Here is a 15,988-nt window from a genome sequence, read left to right as displayed (position 1 = left end):
TTGTAATATTTGTCATTTAATTAACTTCTCTAAACTTTGAAAAATTAAGCTTTCAGTTGATACAATATTATGAAAAGAGGAGAGAATAAAGAGATCTCAATGATTTGTGTACTTTATTAAGAATCAAAACTCTATATTTATAAAACATAATTGTGGTATAATTGTCATTCACTTGTAAACCAATTACAACATACCAATCAATTGAAGGTCACACTATTTTTTATTTTCACAAGCTTGTCAAAGAGGAGAGAAGTTATCGTTTATTATTATAATTTTGTTTGGTAGAAATTAAAATCTAGATTTTAATGTAAGTTGAAGTTAATAATTAATTTTAACTACATATTTTATGGGATTCACGACTTTTCAAATACTCATTTCTTTAATTTTATCAAAATTTATTAATCTCCATCAAATAGTAGCTGTATTAGATCATTATAATACCAATACTAGATGATAACTTGGTTTATTAATTCTTTGAGGCTTGGTTAATCATAAATGATTAGTAATTTTAAGATTAATTCGTCGTTTTTATATGGAAGTTGGTTAACCATTAATACTTAGAGATTCCATATAGATGACATCATGGAAGCGAACCTTTGATTTCCTTAAACAACGTAAGAATTCGTCGTTTGATTGAATCTGCTTGTTCTTGGATGCTCAAGAGTACCTTTATTAGTCTATTAGGTTATATTGCCATCATTCCATTATTACCTTTATCAGTCTACATGGTTATATGAAAAGTCTACTTGTACATAATTTTTGTACATAATATACATCTAGCATAGCTCATGTTTATATTGCCAATATTCCATTACTTTTAACTGTACTAAATGTGACTTAAAATTTCTTTATTTTGCAACATTTGTAACACACACACGCACTCTCTCTTATTTTATTTTATTTTATTTTTTTGCTTTTCTATCTTTAAATTAAATAGTTTATTTTGTCTCTAATAACATTTTTGTTCAAAAAGTTTGTCACGAGGGCGTATTAAGACTTATTTATCATACAAGCAAAACAACAAATATAAAAGTGCGACATAATTTTTATCTCTTATTTCAAATCATGCTAACAAAATATTTAGACAAATTATCAACATTGACCAAATATGTGAAAATGGAATGTTCATAATAAGAAAATGATAACAAAGGTGGGAGAAATGAAAGAGATAATAATAAAAATTTGAGAATTTTAGTATAATTAAAAATGTCGAATAAAAGAAAACTGTAATTGTTGTCAATAGTATGTTATTAGTGAATGAGAATTATGTCTGCAGCCTTGATTATTATTAACATTGTATATGAAGCTTTTTTGATTTTCAATGAAACATGCATAAATTCATTGACTTTTTTACCTTATTCCCCCCGCCCCCACATTTTATAACACTAATGACAATATAATCACACCAAAAGTATATGGGTAGGGTATCAAGAGGTTTTTCTATGTTTTTCCCACGATGTTAAAACCACTTCACACGGGCGCGACCCGGGAAACAAGTCCAGTACTGCCAGCAGCGGATCAGACTAAATAAACCCGACCCGGGAACGTGACTATATAACATCCATATTCTCCCACACCAAGCAAAACCGCTTCTTCGCAGGCGCCAGGCTCTGTAATTCACCCACTCTTTCCATTCATTCATTACACCATTTCATCCCTACCCTTATTTTTCTAAATATAAGCATAATCCCATCACCCCCAATTCAAAACCCTAGAAAACCCTAAACTAGTACAAAACCTCAATTAATTAATTTGAAAAATCTTTTCTCCTCCTCCTTGAGTCCTGAATTATTCCATGGCTGGGCCAGCGCAGGAGCAGGCGCTTCCTCTCCTCGCTTCGGCGAACAACCATGGGGATTTGGCTGTAAAGCTGTCGTCCTTGAAGCAAGTCAAGGACATACTGCTATCTGCAGAGCCTTCTCACGCCGCAGAGCTCTTTCCGTACTTGGTTGAGCTTCAGACTTCCCCAGAAATGCTCGTGCGTAAATACCTCCTCGAGTAAGTTATTGTTACTCGAAATAGAGAATAATTTCCGATTTTGGTAGTTCTGTGAATTCTTTATTTTCCGGCTCTATTTTATTTTATTTTTGATTTTTTGGTTAATGCATTAAACATGATTTTCTTTCTTAATGTAGTCGGGGAAATAAAAAAATTACTTAAATTGGGCTTATGTCATTTTTCATGATTTTTTGACGGATAAAAGATTTTTTTAGACAGACACGTCTTCTGCTTTTTGTGATCAAGATCTTGTAATTGTTGAAGGAACAAAAAGATTGAACCTTGACAGTTGATTTTTCTACTAAATGATGATTTTAATCGGATAAGAGGTTTTATATTTGTGCTTTAGTAGACATGAGAACCTTGGGTGCTCCCCATCCCATAAAAAAGAGAAAAAAGGGAAGTAACATAAATTGTTCCACAGTTTTTGATTAATGTGTTGGTGTGTCCTAGATACAAAGTTCATAAGAAGTAATACAAATTTGCTTGACTTAAGATTATTTTAGTGTTCAACTCCGAACTAAATTGCATGAAGTTCAAATAACAACCTCTTTTCCCAAAGAAAGCTGCCAGAATAAAGGGGGGCAAAAAAATTCTCCACCCAAAGGCAGTTCTACTTATTGAGGCATTTATATGGAAGTTGGTTAACCATTAATACTTAGAGATTCCATATAGATGACATCATGGAAGCGAACCTTTGATTTCCTTAAACAACGTAAGAATTCGTCGTTTGATTGAATCTGCTTGTTCTTGGATGCTCAAGAGTACCTTTATTAGTCTATTAGGTTATATTGCCATCATTCCATTATTACCTTTATCAGTCTACATGGTTATATGAAAAGTCTACTTGTACATAATTTTTGTACATAATATACATCTAGCATAGCTCATGTTTATATTGCCAATATTCCATTACTTTTAACTGTACTAAATGTGACTTAAAATTTCTTTATTTTGCAACATTTGTAACACACACACGCACTCTCTCTTATTTTATTTTATTTTATTTTTTTGCTTTTCTATCTTTAAATTAAATAGTTTATTTTGTCTCTAATAACATTTTTGTTCAAAAAGTTTGTCACGAGGGCGTATTAAGACTTATTTATCATACAAGCAAAACAACAAATATAAAAGTGCGACATAATTTTTATCTCTTATTTCAAATCATGCTAACAAAATATTTAGACAAATTATCAACATTGACCAAATATGTGAAAATGGAATGTTCATAATAAGAAAATGATAACAAAGGTGGGAGAAATGAAAGAGATAATAATAAAAATTTGAGAATTTTAGTATAATTAAAAATGTCGAATAAAAGAAAACTGTAATTGTTGTCAATAGTATGTTATTAGTGAATGAGAATTATGTCTGCAGCCTTGATTATTATTAACATTGTATATGAAGCTTTTTTGATTTTCAATGAAACATGCATAAATTCATTGACTTTTTTACCTTATTCCCCCCGCCCCCACATTTTATAACACTAATGACAATATAATCACACCAAAAGTATATGGGTAGGGTATCAAGAGGTTTTTCTATGTTTTTCCCACGATGTTAAAACCACTTCACACGGGCGCGACCCGGGAAACAAGTCCAGTACTGCCAGCAGCGGATCAGACTAAATAAACCCGACCCGGGAACGTGACTATATAATATCCATATTCTCCCACACCAAGCAAAACCGCTTCTTCGCAGGCGCCAGGCTCTGTAATTCACCCACTCTTTCCATTCATTTCATTACACCATTTCATCCCTACCCTTATTTTTCTAAATATAAGCATAATCCCATCACCCCCAATTCAAAACCCTAGAAAACCCTAAACTAGTACAAAACCTCAATTAATTAATTTGAAAAATCTTTTCTCCTCCTCCTTGAGTCCTGAATTATTCCATGGCTGGGCCAGCGCAGGAGCAGGCGCTTCCTCTCCTCGCTTCGGCGAACAACCATGGGGATTTGGCTGTAAAGCTGTCGTCCTTGAAGCAAGTCAAGGACATACTGCTATCTGCAGAGCCTTCTCACGCCGCAGAGCTCTTTCCGTACTTGGTTGAGCTTCAGACTTCCCCAGAAATGCTCGTGCGTAAATACCTCCTCGAGTAAGTTATTGTTACTCGAAATAGAGAATAATTTCCGATTTTGGTAGTTCTGTGAATTCTTTATTTTCCGGCTCTATTTTATTTTATTTTTGATTTTTTGGTTAATGCATTAAACATGATTTTCTTTCTTAATGTAGTCGGGGAAATAAAAAAATTACTTAAATTGGGCTTATGTCATTTTTCATGATTTTTTGACGGATAAAAGATTTTTTTAGACAGACACGTCTTCTGCTTTTTGTGATCAAGATCTTGTAATTGTTGAAGGAACAAAAAGATTGAACCTTGACAGTTGATTTTTCTACTAAATGATGATTTTAATCGGATAAGAGGTTTTATATTTGTGCTTTAGTAGACATGAGAACCTTGGGTGCTCCCCATCCCATAAAAAAGAGAAAAAAGGGAAGTAACATAAATTGTTCCACAGTTTTTGATTAATGTGTTGGTGTGTCCTAGATACAAAGTTCATAAGAAGTAATACAAATTTGCTTGACTTAAGATTATTTTAGTGTTCAACTCCGAACTAAATTGCATGAAGTTCAAATAACAACCTCTTTTCCCAAAGAAAGCTGCCAGAATAAAGGGGGGCAAAAAAATTCTCCACCCAAAGGCAGTTCTACTTATTGAGGCTGTCATATCTACACCAGGGATTTTTAATTTCATTCCCTAACATTGACATACTGTCTAGAGGACAGAGACATTGATGTTGCATTGACAAGTACTCGTTTATTCATAATAATCTGGCATTGCAAATTTTTAACGGTTGTTCCTTCGTTAAGAATGTCAATTATTATTATTATTTATTTATTTATTTATTTATTTTTGTTTATTTGGAAACTTACATATACTGATAAAAAGTGTTCTGTAATCTTCTTGTTAAACGCGCAGCTGGAAATATTTCTAATGCTGAACATGTAAATTTTAACTTGAAATGAGAGATTGCCTAGTGTTGAGGTTCTAGCTCTCCTTGAGCAAGTTGTTATATTCCTATAAGAACACCGTTTTGAGTTCAAGTGCTTAATGACGAGCTTCCATGCTCAATAAGACAGAAATCTGATAAGTCAAGTGATGTTTGGTTCAGATGCTTATAGTCTTTCCTTGTCAATATAGTTTCATCTCTTAATTGAATACTTTGTCTGGGACTCGTCGAGGCTGATGTTAGTTTGCCGTCTTTGCATTATAAATATTATATTTGTAGTGGGACGTCAGGGATTCGAGTCACTCCTCACGCAAATATTAAAATGTTTTGACTGGGCCTTGGGCTCTTGGGCTTCCTTGACTAAAAAACCTAACAAAAAAAAAAAAAAAAGTATTATGTTTGTAACTGGTTCAAGGTTAACTACTTAAACTATTAAAAGAAAATGGTAAATTATGTTTTTCTCTGAAAGTTGTTTCAATGGTGCAACATTATCATCCATACTCCTTTGCCCTATGATGCATATTTGATCTTTTACTTTAGAAACCATTGCATGCATATTAATGATGCTGATATTGCTTTGCTTGTATATTTTCATGTAGTCCCACATTGTCTTGCCATGTGTTGAAGATTATTTTGCATCCTTCTAATTTCATCGAATGTGTTTGGCAGAGTAATTGATGAGATTGGAGCTAAAAGTATGGAGCATTTATCCATGTTGTTGCCTATCTTGTTGACGTTCTTAAAAGATAATAATTTCATGGTTGCAAAGCAATCTATTATCACCGGCACAAAAATCTTTTGTAGAGTTTTGGAGGACTTATCATTGCAGGTCTCTTTCTATCTTATCTGTTGTGCATTGTGTGATTGCTTATCCATATCTCTTCTTTCTTCTGCTTCCTATCAAAATGAAACCACATGAAATTTTTTATTGCATTCTAGTCTGATCGTCTTCTGCTTTCATTGCTTTATAGTTGTTTTGATCACAATTTGACTTATGATTTTAGGTCTCTTCCTATCTTATCTGTTGTGCATTGCGTGATTGCATGTCCATATATCTTCGTTCTTCTTCCTTTTTTTAAAGGTAATCATATAATTTTATTAATCAAAGGATAATATACGGGAAATGTATTATTAATTTATATAAGAAAGAAACGACATAAAATTAGTCGGCCCTTCTATATGATTAGTAGCCGCAACATTAAATCAAATATACAAAGTCAAATAAAATAATTCTTTGATGTTCTTTCTTCTGCTTCCTATCAAAATGAAAACATTTGAAATGTTTTATTGCATTCTAGTCTGATCGTCTTTTGTTTCCATTGCTTTATGGTTGTTTGGATCACAAATTTTCTGCATTCTGTTTCATCCCAAGCCATATGTTGTGTTAAGTTACAAGAGGTTTCTACAATGAGGTTGCTTCTAAAGTGCAGAAATCTGAATTTTGAATTTCTTCTATTCTACTTTCTATGATTAATAAGTTTTGAATGAATTACTTTATAGTGATGACCCTGCAAATTCTATAGTTAGGAGGCTGTCCATAAGTGTGATCAAGTCCCTTCTATAGAATCCATATTTTTTTTTTTTTGATTTGTCTTCCTGTACTGTCCTTGTTTTACAAATTTTAGTTTTACTATCCTGTGTATACACGTGAAACTTTGAACTGTATTTGAAAAATTATAGTTTCAACGGCGTGGTATAGTTGAGAGGTGGCTTGAAGAGCTTTGGATGTGGATGGTCAAGTTCAAGGATTCTGTTTTCAGCATTATCTTTGAGGTGCGTATTAAGTTGCTGGTGGAATGTAGTTTTATTGCATACCTTCATTTTACGATGCAGTTGAATTATCATCCACAATTCATTTCCCTTCAACTAGTAGCATATTTTGGACCCTCATTGTTCATGATCCTGGGAATTTTGTGTGAAAATAAAGTACACCTGTTTTTAACCAATTTTCCATTTTGAAAGATAGGAACTAACATTCCAGAAGGATTGATGAACTTTTCTTTGACAACTTATTTATACTTTACAATAAGGTCTCTCACCTTTCAATGATTTAAATCTTCTTTTATTTAAAACAAAAATCAGAAAATCAATTTATTTTTTATTTTTATTTTATTTTATTGATATTGGCAATACATTCTTTATTGCTTACACCAGGCATTGAGACTATCTAAACCAGATAGTTATGTATAGGCCATCAAGGGAATTTAACTGTAACTTTATATATTTCTAGCCCCTGTACTTGCTCGATTAAAGTGAGTTTTCTTGGGAAAAAATGTGTTTTAGAATAGTGATTTTTTGCAAAATGTGTGGTTAAAATAAGGAAAAGTTTTGGGTTTTACTTATGATATTATTTTATGGGAGAGAGTGTGGTTGAAAATGAGTTTTGGAAAAATGGAGCCCAAACAGGGGCTAACTGATATTGAATTGGATTCCATTGCAGTTTTATGCAGCCTGGGACATTGGCCGTGGCGCTTTATATATCTGATGCATAAATTTTGGCATCGAGTTCCCTTCTTTTGTGCTTGTTTGTTATATAAATGCGTGCATCTTGATAATGGTACTGTGGTGGAGGTAGAAACTTTATATCGGGGATTGAAAAGGATTAATAGAATTTTCTCAAACTGTAGTTGAAAGAAAATCTTAAATACATGAGACTGTGACAAAATAATCTGAGAATTAGTTGGTTGTGACTGCAAAATAAGAGTTCAACAATAATGCTACTCGCTATTTGAATCAACGTTGTTTACCATGAAGAAGAAAAAAAGAAACCGATTGAAAATCAGAAATTTGGTGGAAAATACTTTAGAACTTGAGAACAAGTCTGTTTTGACCATGGTTTAAAAAGGCGCCTGTGAGGTGCAGGACCAGTGCCTCAATGTGCCTGAGGCATGTGCCAGAAATTTAATTTTTTGCTGTGGATTTTAATTGTTTTATTTTTTATTCTGAAAATTGTACTCTAAGTGGGTTTTTAATTTCGCCCACCACTACCTTATCTTGTTTGACTAAACTTAAGTTAATATTAAATTAAGACACAAGACAAAAAAAGAATAAAAAACCTGAAATAACTACCATATCTCATTTAGCCATGTCAGTGTTGTGTTTGTGCTTTGGTGGAGGTGAACTTGGGAAACACGTTAACTGCTATGTTGATCTCAATTTCACTTCTGGTTAAACCTGGTGCAGTTACTAAAAAAGCACAATAAATGCTGGGGGTGATATCACAATTTTTACTCAGTTTTTAGGATTTATACTCTTCTTGGAGGTAGAAACGGTGACATATATTGCATTTATGCTGCAAGACATTGTCCCACTTTTACTCGGTGAGGCGTATAGTATGAATTTACACACACACATATATATACACGTCTATACATCTATATATACGTGCGCACACACATAGACACACACACGTGTGTGTGAATGCCCATTAACTCTTCATTAGAAATCTATCAGGATACAAAATTAAAACTCAACACACTTTTGCGCTCTTCCTTCAAAGTTCCTATAGTTCTTCTGTTTAAATCACTAAGATGACACAAACACTACCTTTCTACCCAATTACAGCTTTCTGAAGAGTCTACACCATAGCCATCTTGCAAAACAAGCTATACATTGAAAATTTCCCATTCTACACATTGCCACCATGAAGGGGAGACAGAATTAATGACATTTCTTTCGAGCCAATTAAAATTATTAAATTTTCAATGATTTATTGGCCATAGAAATACTTTAATTGTGTAGGGGATGTAGGATATATAAAACGTACATGGATGGGCGAGGGATGAGGTAGTTTGGTGAACCAGCGATTGTATGGAAGAACAACCTCTTAAAATTGAACCGGTTGCACAATTCGGAACTTGCTGTCCTTTATTTATCAGATTTGCAAATGATTTTATTTCACTCTTGACCTCTAATATATTACGTACATCAGTTGTAGCTGAAATCTTTTAACCTGGTTTGAAAGTCTTCTTCCTCTTGCTCATCAGCATTAGCTGGCGTTTCACTTTACATGCACTATTAGTATTTTTTAAGGCAAATCATCAACACATCCTCAATGTGTTTTTAGGCTCCACTGGAGGAGTGTAATGCGGGTTTATGCTGCCCATCAATAATATATAAGGACCTTGCAAGAATATATGGGAGGGGAGTGTAAACCGACCTCCAACAAAGCAGCAAACATAAAGAAAGCAGTAAATGAAGAGGTACTATCTTTCAAACAAAACTAAAAAATCAAAAGTAGACTATAGCCATCTAACATTAAAGATACCATGTTTGTCGATCTGAATCAAAGCGCGTAATCATGGAGTAAGGTCTAAGGTCCATACTCCTAGTAGTGTTGTTGCTCTCAATCTACATTAGCAAGTGAGTTAGCTACCAGATTTTCTTCTCGAAATATGTGGAAAATCGTGTCTTGATTAAGTGAAAGAAGATGTTTGATTTGTCTGATAGTGTTCTGGATTGACCATGACCCATCTCCGTGAGTGATAAAGCGAATAGCTAAAGAGGAATCTGCTTTGAAAGTCCAAGTCTGAGTCCTCGAGTGAGATGAATCCCATCCAGAATAGTCGGTAAATTAGCCTCAAGAATGGAGCAATCATCATAAGGGGATGAGAATGCTGGATGCACCATCCATCCTTTCATTGTGGCCACGAATGATATCCCCACCATGGGCATATCTATCCTTGACGTAATCATCGGTGTTAATTTTATCCGATCCAATTGATTGAGTGTGCCAACAAACTAAGATAGGTGTGATGGAGAAGTATCAAATAGATACCAAATAGTGGGCCCTTGTCTATATCCCCTCGCCGTATGCAGAAGAGAAATAGATCCTCCAAATGCTATGTCGATGCTTCGTAGCAATGTCCCTGTTCTTCGCGTCAATTCTCGTAGTCTAATAAACTAAAATATTAACACAGGAATCATAGTGTGAATGTTGTCACATAGTACAAACTGGGCTAGCACTTCTGGTTTCATTTACCTTAAAGAAAGGGATAGAAATGATATTGTGACCAACAAAAGATTAACCTGTAAAAGATCCCAAAATATTATAGGCTATGATCTAGAATCTGGTGTTATAGATTAATGATAAGTTGGTAAGTTCAAATAGTGTGCTCAACTCTGAATCTTTTCTCTCTGTTAACGCTTTTATTCTTGTTTTTCTTGAGGGCATAATTCTAAGAATCCCCCCATGCCTATTTTCTTCCCAGATTTTAGTTGTGTGTGTGAGAATATTTTGTTACATTTAGCATCTAAATTCAACACAGAATTTTGCTTGGATTTTCTGCTACTGAGTTAAACTTACATAACTGACGTGAAATTTTTTCTGAATATCTTCTTGTAGGCTGGTTCTGTTGGTCCAAAGTTGCTTGCAATTAAGTTTCTGGAAACATTCATATTACAATTTACTTCGGATACAAATGATTCTGAAAAAGTTGTACCAGAAGGTAATGTGATATTGATTATTAAGATAATTGAATTTGATTACTGAAGCTGTTTATGATATTGTACCTTTTAATTTAGTCATTTTCCCAAACTATTGCCACATTTGTTTGAGCTTCTGATTTTATGCTGATGTTGCTTTGGCTATAGTTACTATGAGGCAGGGAAGGGCATTTAACATCTCAATGCTGGTTGATCATCATCCTGTTCTGGATCTACCTGCTCTTGTATCAGATGCAAATAGATATTTTGGCACTTTACTGGATTTGTTGCGATCAGCTAGCAATCTCCCTGGTTCATTGACAATTTCTGTTGTTAATAGGTGAGCACTCACCAGCTAATCTATTTGTTACTTATCGTGCTGTAGCAAGAGCTTTTACGGATAACTTAAACAAACAGCAATAGCAAAACTAAAATAAGTTGATCTCTTTGTTGATGGAGGATGTAATTTTACACCTTCGATTTGAATTTTAGAAATCACCTTAAAAAAATATGTGCTTAGTTAAAATGTGCTAATTCCAAAATTTGGATTAGATTAATGTGTTAAATGTAGTAGATAAATGTTAATCATCACATGGCATTGAGCTATGTAGAAACTTGATTGTGGGTAAGTGTTCCAAAGCATTAAAGAATAATGTAGAAATTATTAATTTTGCACAATCTCTGCCTTAAGCATACACTTGATGTCTGTATTGCATCCATGTTGCCACAAGAGGCCTCAAACTGAATTAAAACAAATACATATGTATTAAAAATGGAAAAATGTACATGTGGAAGATCCAACAGAGCTATTTAAAGACGGATTTGATTCCTTCCCTAGAAGCACAGGTCTATGGAACTTATATAGTAGTAACCTTTGGGTTCCATTTGGATCTTGGGAAAAAAAGAAACTTTTTTTTTTTTAATTATATTTCTTAAAGCAAAAATCAAATTTGGGCAACTTTTCAGTTTAGTTGAATGCCCTGTAATTGAAAGGAAAAGCATTTCTACATCTGATTGTCTATGTAAACATCAGATTGTCTCCATTAATTTGTAGATACGCCCATTTACTCCAGAAATTCTTTGAAATCCATATGTAGGAAGATTTTCCTCTCTATTATCCGAGATCCAAAATGGAGCTTACAAGTTTTCTTTTTGCATTAAATGATTAGAAAATGTGAATTTGGATTACACTGATATATTACTAAGACGCATCAAAATAAATTGTACAAAGTCTCAAATGTTTTTGCAATTTTTGATGAATTGCTCTACTGTTCACTTTATATAGTAGAAAAGAATATAATAAATTTTTGGGTCCGACATCAGCACCGGTTTGGGTCTTTTAGATAATAGGAAAAAGGCCAGCTGATAATTTCTGGTAGTTATGATCCTTCTTCAAAATGATGTGAAAGCATGTGTCTAGCTTCTATAGTCAATTTATGAGCATTGTTTTTAATGAGAAAATGGGTGGCGATATCCATCCTTCCTTTTTTTTTTTTGTACAGAGATCTATGTTTATAATTTCTGTGTGGAGCACCTGATTTGTCATTGCATGCATATCCCTTTTTGTTTATACAGAGATCTATGTTTATAATTCTGTGTAGAGCACCTGATTTGTCATTGCTTTATCTTTCATATTTGTTTATGGTTCGTATTTCTGGTTCAATTGCGAGGATTGATAGTCAATTTTTTTATTTTTTTTAAACATTTGCAAGCAATCTTAAAACACATTTCTATGCATTTTTCATATTTTTAGTTGATTTTTATAGTCTCGGGTTTTATACCATGTAGTTTGCGAATATTTATCATGGATTTTTGATCCATTTTCAGGATGTTTCTTAGATGCATAATGTTTATGTGCTCTCGTTTTTTTAGTTGTCCTGTATTGATCTGTAGTGAAGTGGTTTTATTTTTCTCTTGTTATTTTTATTGAGTTATACATCTGACAAATCTTCATATTTCAATCCGTGGTTTGGTGCCTTACTCATTTACTTCAATATGATCCTACGCGCAATCCATTTTTTGATATGCCATCACTTCTGAGATGCCAATTTGCACTTATGCCTGTTAAATTTTATCAGTTTGCCCCATTTTAATTTATCTCAGCACAAGTATACACCAGGATTTTTACTGAAGTGACCATCTTTCATAGTGATGAGTGTGCAATTATACAGTCTAAAATATTGTTTGTGACTTGCTTTTCTAAACTAAGATGAGAGCCAAAACCTTGTTCAAAAGAGTGTGTGTGAATAAAGCCTCTGGGGAAATTCTTTGTAATGGTGAATTGCTCATCTTGAATAGTTCAAATGTTCTAGAATATTTGGCGGCCTCACTGATGCTTGAATTTGGTTGTTTAAGTTCAGTTGCATTTCTGTGCTAATTATTGCAGTATGCTGTCCAGCTTTTAACACAGAGTTAAATGCCATTTTGCTTGGGATGCTGAATTGGTGGGTCAGATAACAGCTGATGTCAACAAAATTGGCAGTTCATAGACCGGCTGGTTTGCACTAAAAATTACTGGGGCAAGCAATTTAGTGCATTGTACATTGTTGAGAGGCCATATTACTTGAACCATTTTATTAGAATGTGTTTTTGTATATACATACAGTTGTAGCGTGACGCTGTAAATACTGTTTATAAATGTATTTTTATCATAAAAATCTTGATGCTATAATATATATATGGCAATCATTTTCATCATTCGATGATGGTGTTTCTCAGCAATACTTCTTATAATTCCGTTGCTCTGAAACTTTATTTCATTGCTGTTTCCCATTGCAAGTTCATTATGTGTTTATTTGGTAGGGATTTTAATAATTGATTTTTTGATCGTTAGAGATAAAGTGGGTTCTACCTGTAAGAGAAGAATTCAAAAATAACGGCTGAAATAATGAAATAACGGTCAAAAAATTGATTTTAATTGGCATAAAATCTGTACCAAACAAGCTCTATATTTTTTGGTGGGTTAGTCTTTTCTGATCTAAAGATCAGTTCTAAGCTGTATCCCTGTGTAAGCAAGCAGGTTTTGTGGTTTACATTCTTGGCCTTAATATGGACGGCGGATGGCTTCATTTTATTTTTCAGCATAATAAGTTGCCACTATTCACTAAGATGAACTACTTTAGCTGATGAGTGTCAATCAGTATTATTTCCTCCCTGACGAATAAGAGCATCAAACAGCTAGATGTGTTTCTGAAGGCAGTTGACTAATTTCTATAAACTCCAATTTTAAATTTGCTATATGCATGTCCTGAGAAACAAAAATTTGGAAAACGAGCTGCTGATCATGCAAAATGCCATCAAGATGAGAAGAGCAATGTCACTCCTGTACAATGGGAAGAGTTTAGTCTTTGTTTTTAATTCATGGAACATAAGATATTATGAGAAAACCATGACTCTGTACTTTTTATTAAGTAAACAATAATAACTTCTACTACATGATGCTGTTAGAAGGAAGAAGTATGGGCAACATGCTCGATATTAAGTTATGCATCGATGTCAAATTACCAACTGTAATTATTGCATCTTCAGAATGGGCGTGGAGGGCGAGTGTGTATGCTATTCATGATCTGCACTTGAAAAGCATTTTCTTATGTGGTATTGTTGATGATCTTAATCCCATAGCCAACCTACCTTGTAGAAGGAAGTCCAGTTCGGGTGGTGCTTGGCATATAGATTCTCTAGTGAGTTTATAAATGTTAAACAATTAGTTCTATATCGAGCAAGCTAATTTTGTTTGCCACTCTGGAAGATATGGATTTGAAGTGACAGCATTGTTATCTTTCTGACTAGTTAAGGTAATTTCAGAATCTTCCTTCAATGAAATTGAAAAATGTGATTGCTGGATTGACAAAAAGCAATTATGAGCGTTTAGGTTTGTTGTGGTCAACAATAAAAGTGTTTTAAGTGAAGTATGGCCAAAGAAGGGGGTGGTTACACATTATTTTTTTAGGAGGATGAAGATTTATGGACAAACAACTTTATGGTAGCTTGTCATACTTTTGCTCAAGCATTTGCTAAATGGAAGACACTGATTGCTACTTATTCTTTAGGATTATTCACTTGCAAACTAAGGCGATTTTGTGATTAATGATTGAATTTTCTATCAGGAATGAACAAAACCCTTGTCTGTCTCATTTTTGTAGATGAGAAAGTGACCTTTTGTTTTTCATTCTCAATTCCTGTATTGTTTCTAGCTGCTGCAGTTGGTTTTCTATTTTATTAATTAGCTACTGGTCCTTTTGTTGATGCTTAATTCACACAACATCGTGATGGGGCTGGTGCCTATGTCTGAACCGCATAAATTTTCTACATTATTAAAGCAATTTGATAGGCAAAAACAGAATGAAAAAGTCGAAGAAGTGGTCAACCAAGTGTAGACCTTTTTAGCAAAAGTGGATAGGACTAAGGAATAGCAGCAAATCTCGAAGCTGGAACTCCTTCTTCTTGAACCGTGCTTCACCCCGATTCCATGTTTAGGAGGATTCATCTAGGTGAATCATCAGTGGGAGATCAGCATCCTGGAAAAGACTCGTTGGTTGACTAACAGAAGCTAATTAAAGTACCATATATAGCTGGAACCTTCGTAGAATATGCTTACCTGTTTGGAATCTTATCTCATGGATTTGGTGAATTGATGTGGTGGATTAAAGTTTGTTGCATTTGATCATGTTTTGCACATCACCTTAGCACATACAATCTTCTATAGTCATTTATTGTGCTCCAAGTTTTTGGCAACCTGAATATGGTTGGGGTAATATCTTGTAGTGCCATTGTGTAAGAATGTCTAGGTATGGTAAACCTGAACTGCTACTATTAAACGATTTTTGAGCTGGTTAAATATTTGTATCCATTGTGCATGCAGTAAGTAGATTTGGTTGTAACCTTTAATAGAACCCAACTCAAAAGTGCACTAATACTCAGTTTGCAATCTGTGCTGAGCATTTTGTGGGGTCTTGTTTGCATTCACCTTTCTAGGCTAAGCATTTTATTGGGACTTGTAATGTATGTACGCTTTTTGACTGTACAACTGCATGCATATGTTGCTGTACCACAACCTTGTTTTTAAAAAAATAAGAACTCTACTTCCTCTAAAATTTGTGCTATTACCCCATTATGTTTCTTAAGGGCATTACGAGGCTTCTATTTTCATGATTATATGAATGAAAAGTTCCTCCTAGAAGTTTTATGAACATTTCGCTACATACGCTTATTCATATCAGTCTAGCTAAGTTGAATTTAATCTTTTTCGGAGAAAGGCTTAGCAGTTGTTATGGGTGCAAATTTAATCATCTAGTACTTGGGGGAGGCTGGCTAAACTGCGACCTTTCTTTAAGATTGAACTTGTGATCTTGTTAATATTGGCAGTACATTTTCTGGAGAATAATTTTCTAGTGGCAACTGAATTGATTTGTTTCATAATTTGGTCATCTTGGTTGCCTGGGTCTTCTTGAAGTGGTTCTGTGCAATTGAAAATTGGTCCTATTTGTTAAGTACATGGTTTAATTTCTCAAATAGAAACAGATTAAGTAGTCTCTACTTCTGAGCCCCCCC

General features: G+C 33.9%; 1 protein-coding gene across 1 annotated transcript in view; it reads left to right on the top strand.

Moving 5' to 3' along the window:
* Nucleotides 1–1,577: 1,577 nt before the first annotated feature.
* Nucleotides 1,578–15,988, top strand: part of LOC111393086 — a 21,402-nt gene continuing 6,991 nt past the window's right edge. Inside the window, exons 1-5 of the mRNA XM_023018487.1 lie at nucleotides 1,578–1,998; nucleotides 5,684–5,843; nucleotides 6,695–6,787; nucleotides 10,359–10,461; nucleotides 10,607–10,778. Of these exons, the coding sequence (XP_022874255.1) occupies nucleotides 1,796–1,998; nucleotides 5,684–5,843; nucleotides 6,695–6,787; nucleotides 10,359–10,461; nucleotides 10,607–10,778 (731 nt within the window). The 5' untranslated portion in view covers nucleotides 1,578–1,795. The remainder of the gene's footprint in view (nucleotides 1,999–5,683; nucleotides 5,844–6,694; nucleotides 6,788–10,358; nucleotides 10,462–10,606; nucleotides 10,779–15,988) is intronic.

This window comes from Olea europaea, chromosome 4 (genome assembly GCF_002742605.1).
Source record: "Olea europaea var. sylvestris chromosome 4, O_europaea_v1, whole genome shotgun sequence".
NCBI classification, from domain to species: domain Eukaryota; kingdom Viridiplantae; phylum Streptophyta; class Magnoliopsida; order Lamiales; family Oleaceae; genus Olea; species Olea europaea.
Note: the sequence above shows the minus strand (reverse complement) of the source record. Positions and strands in the feature narration are given on the sequence as shown.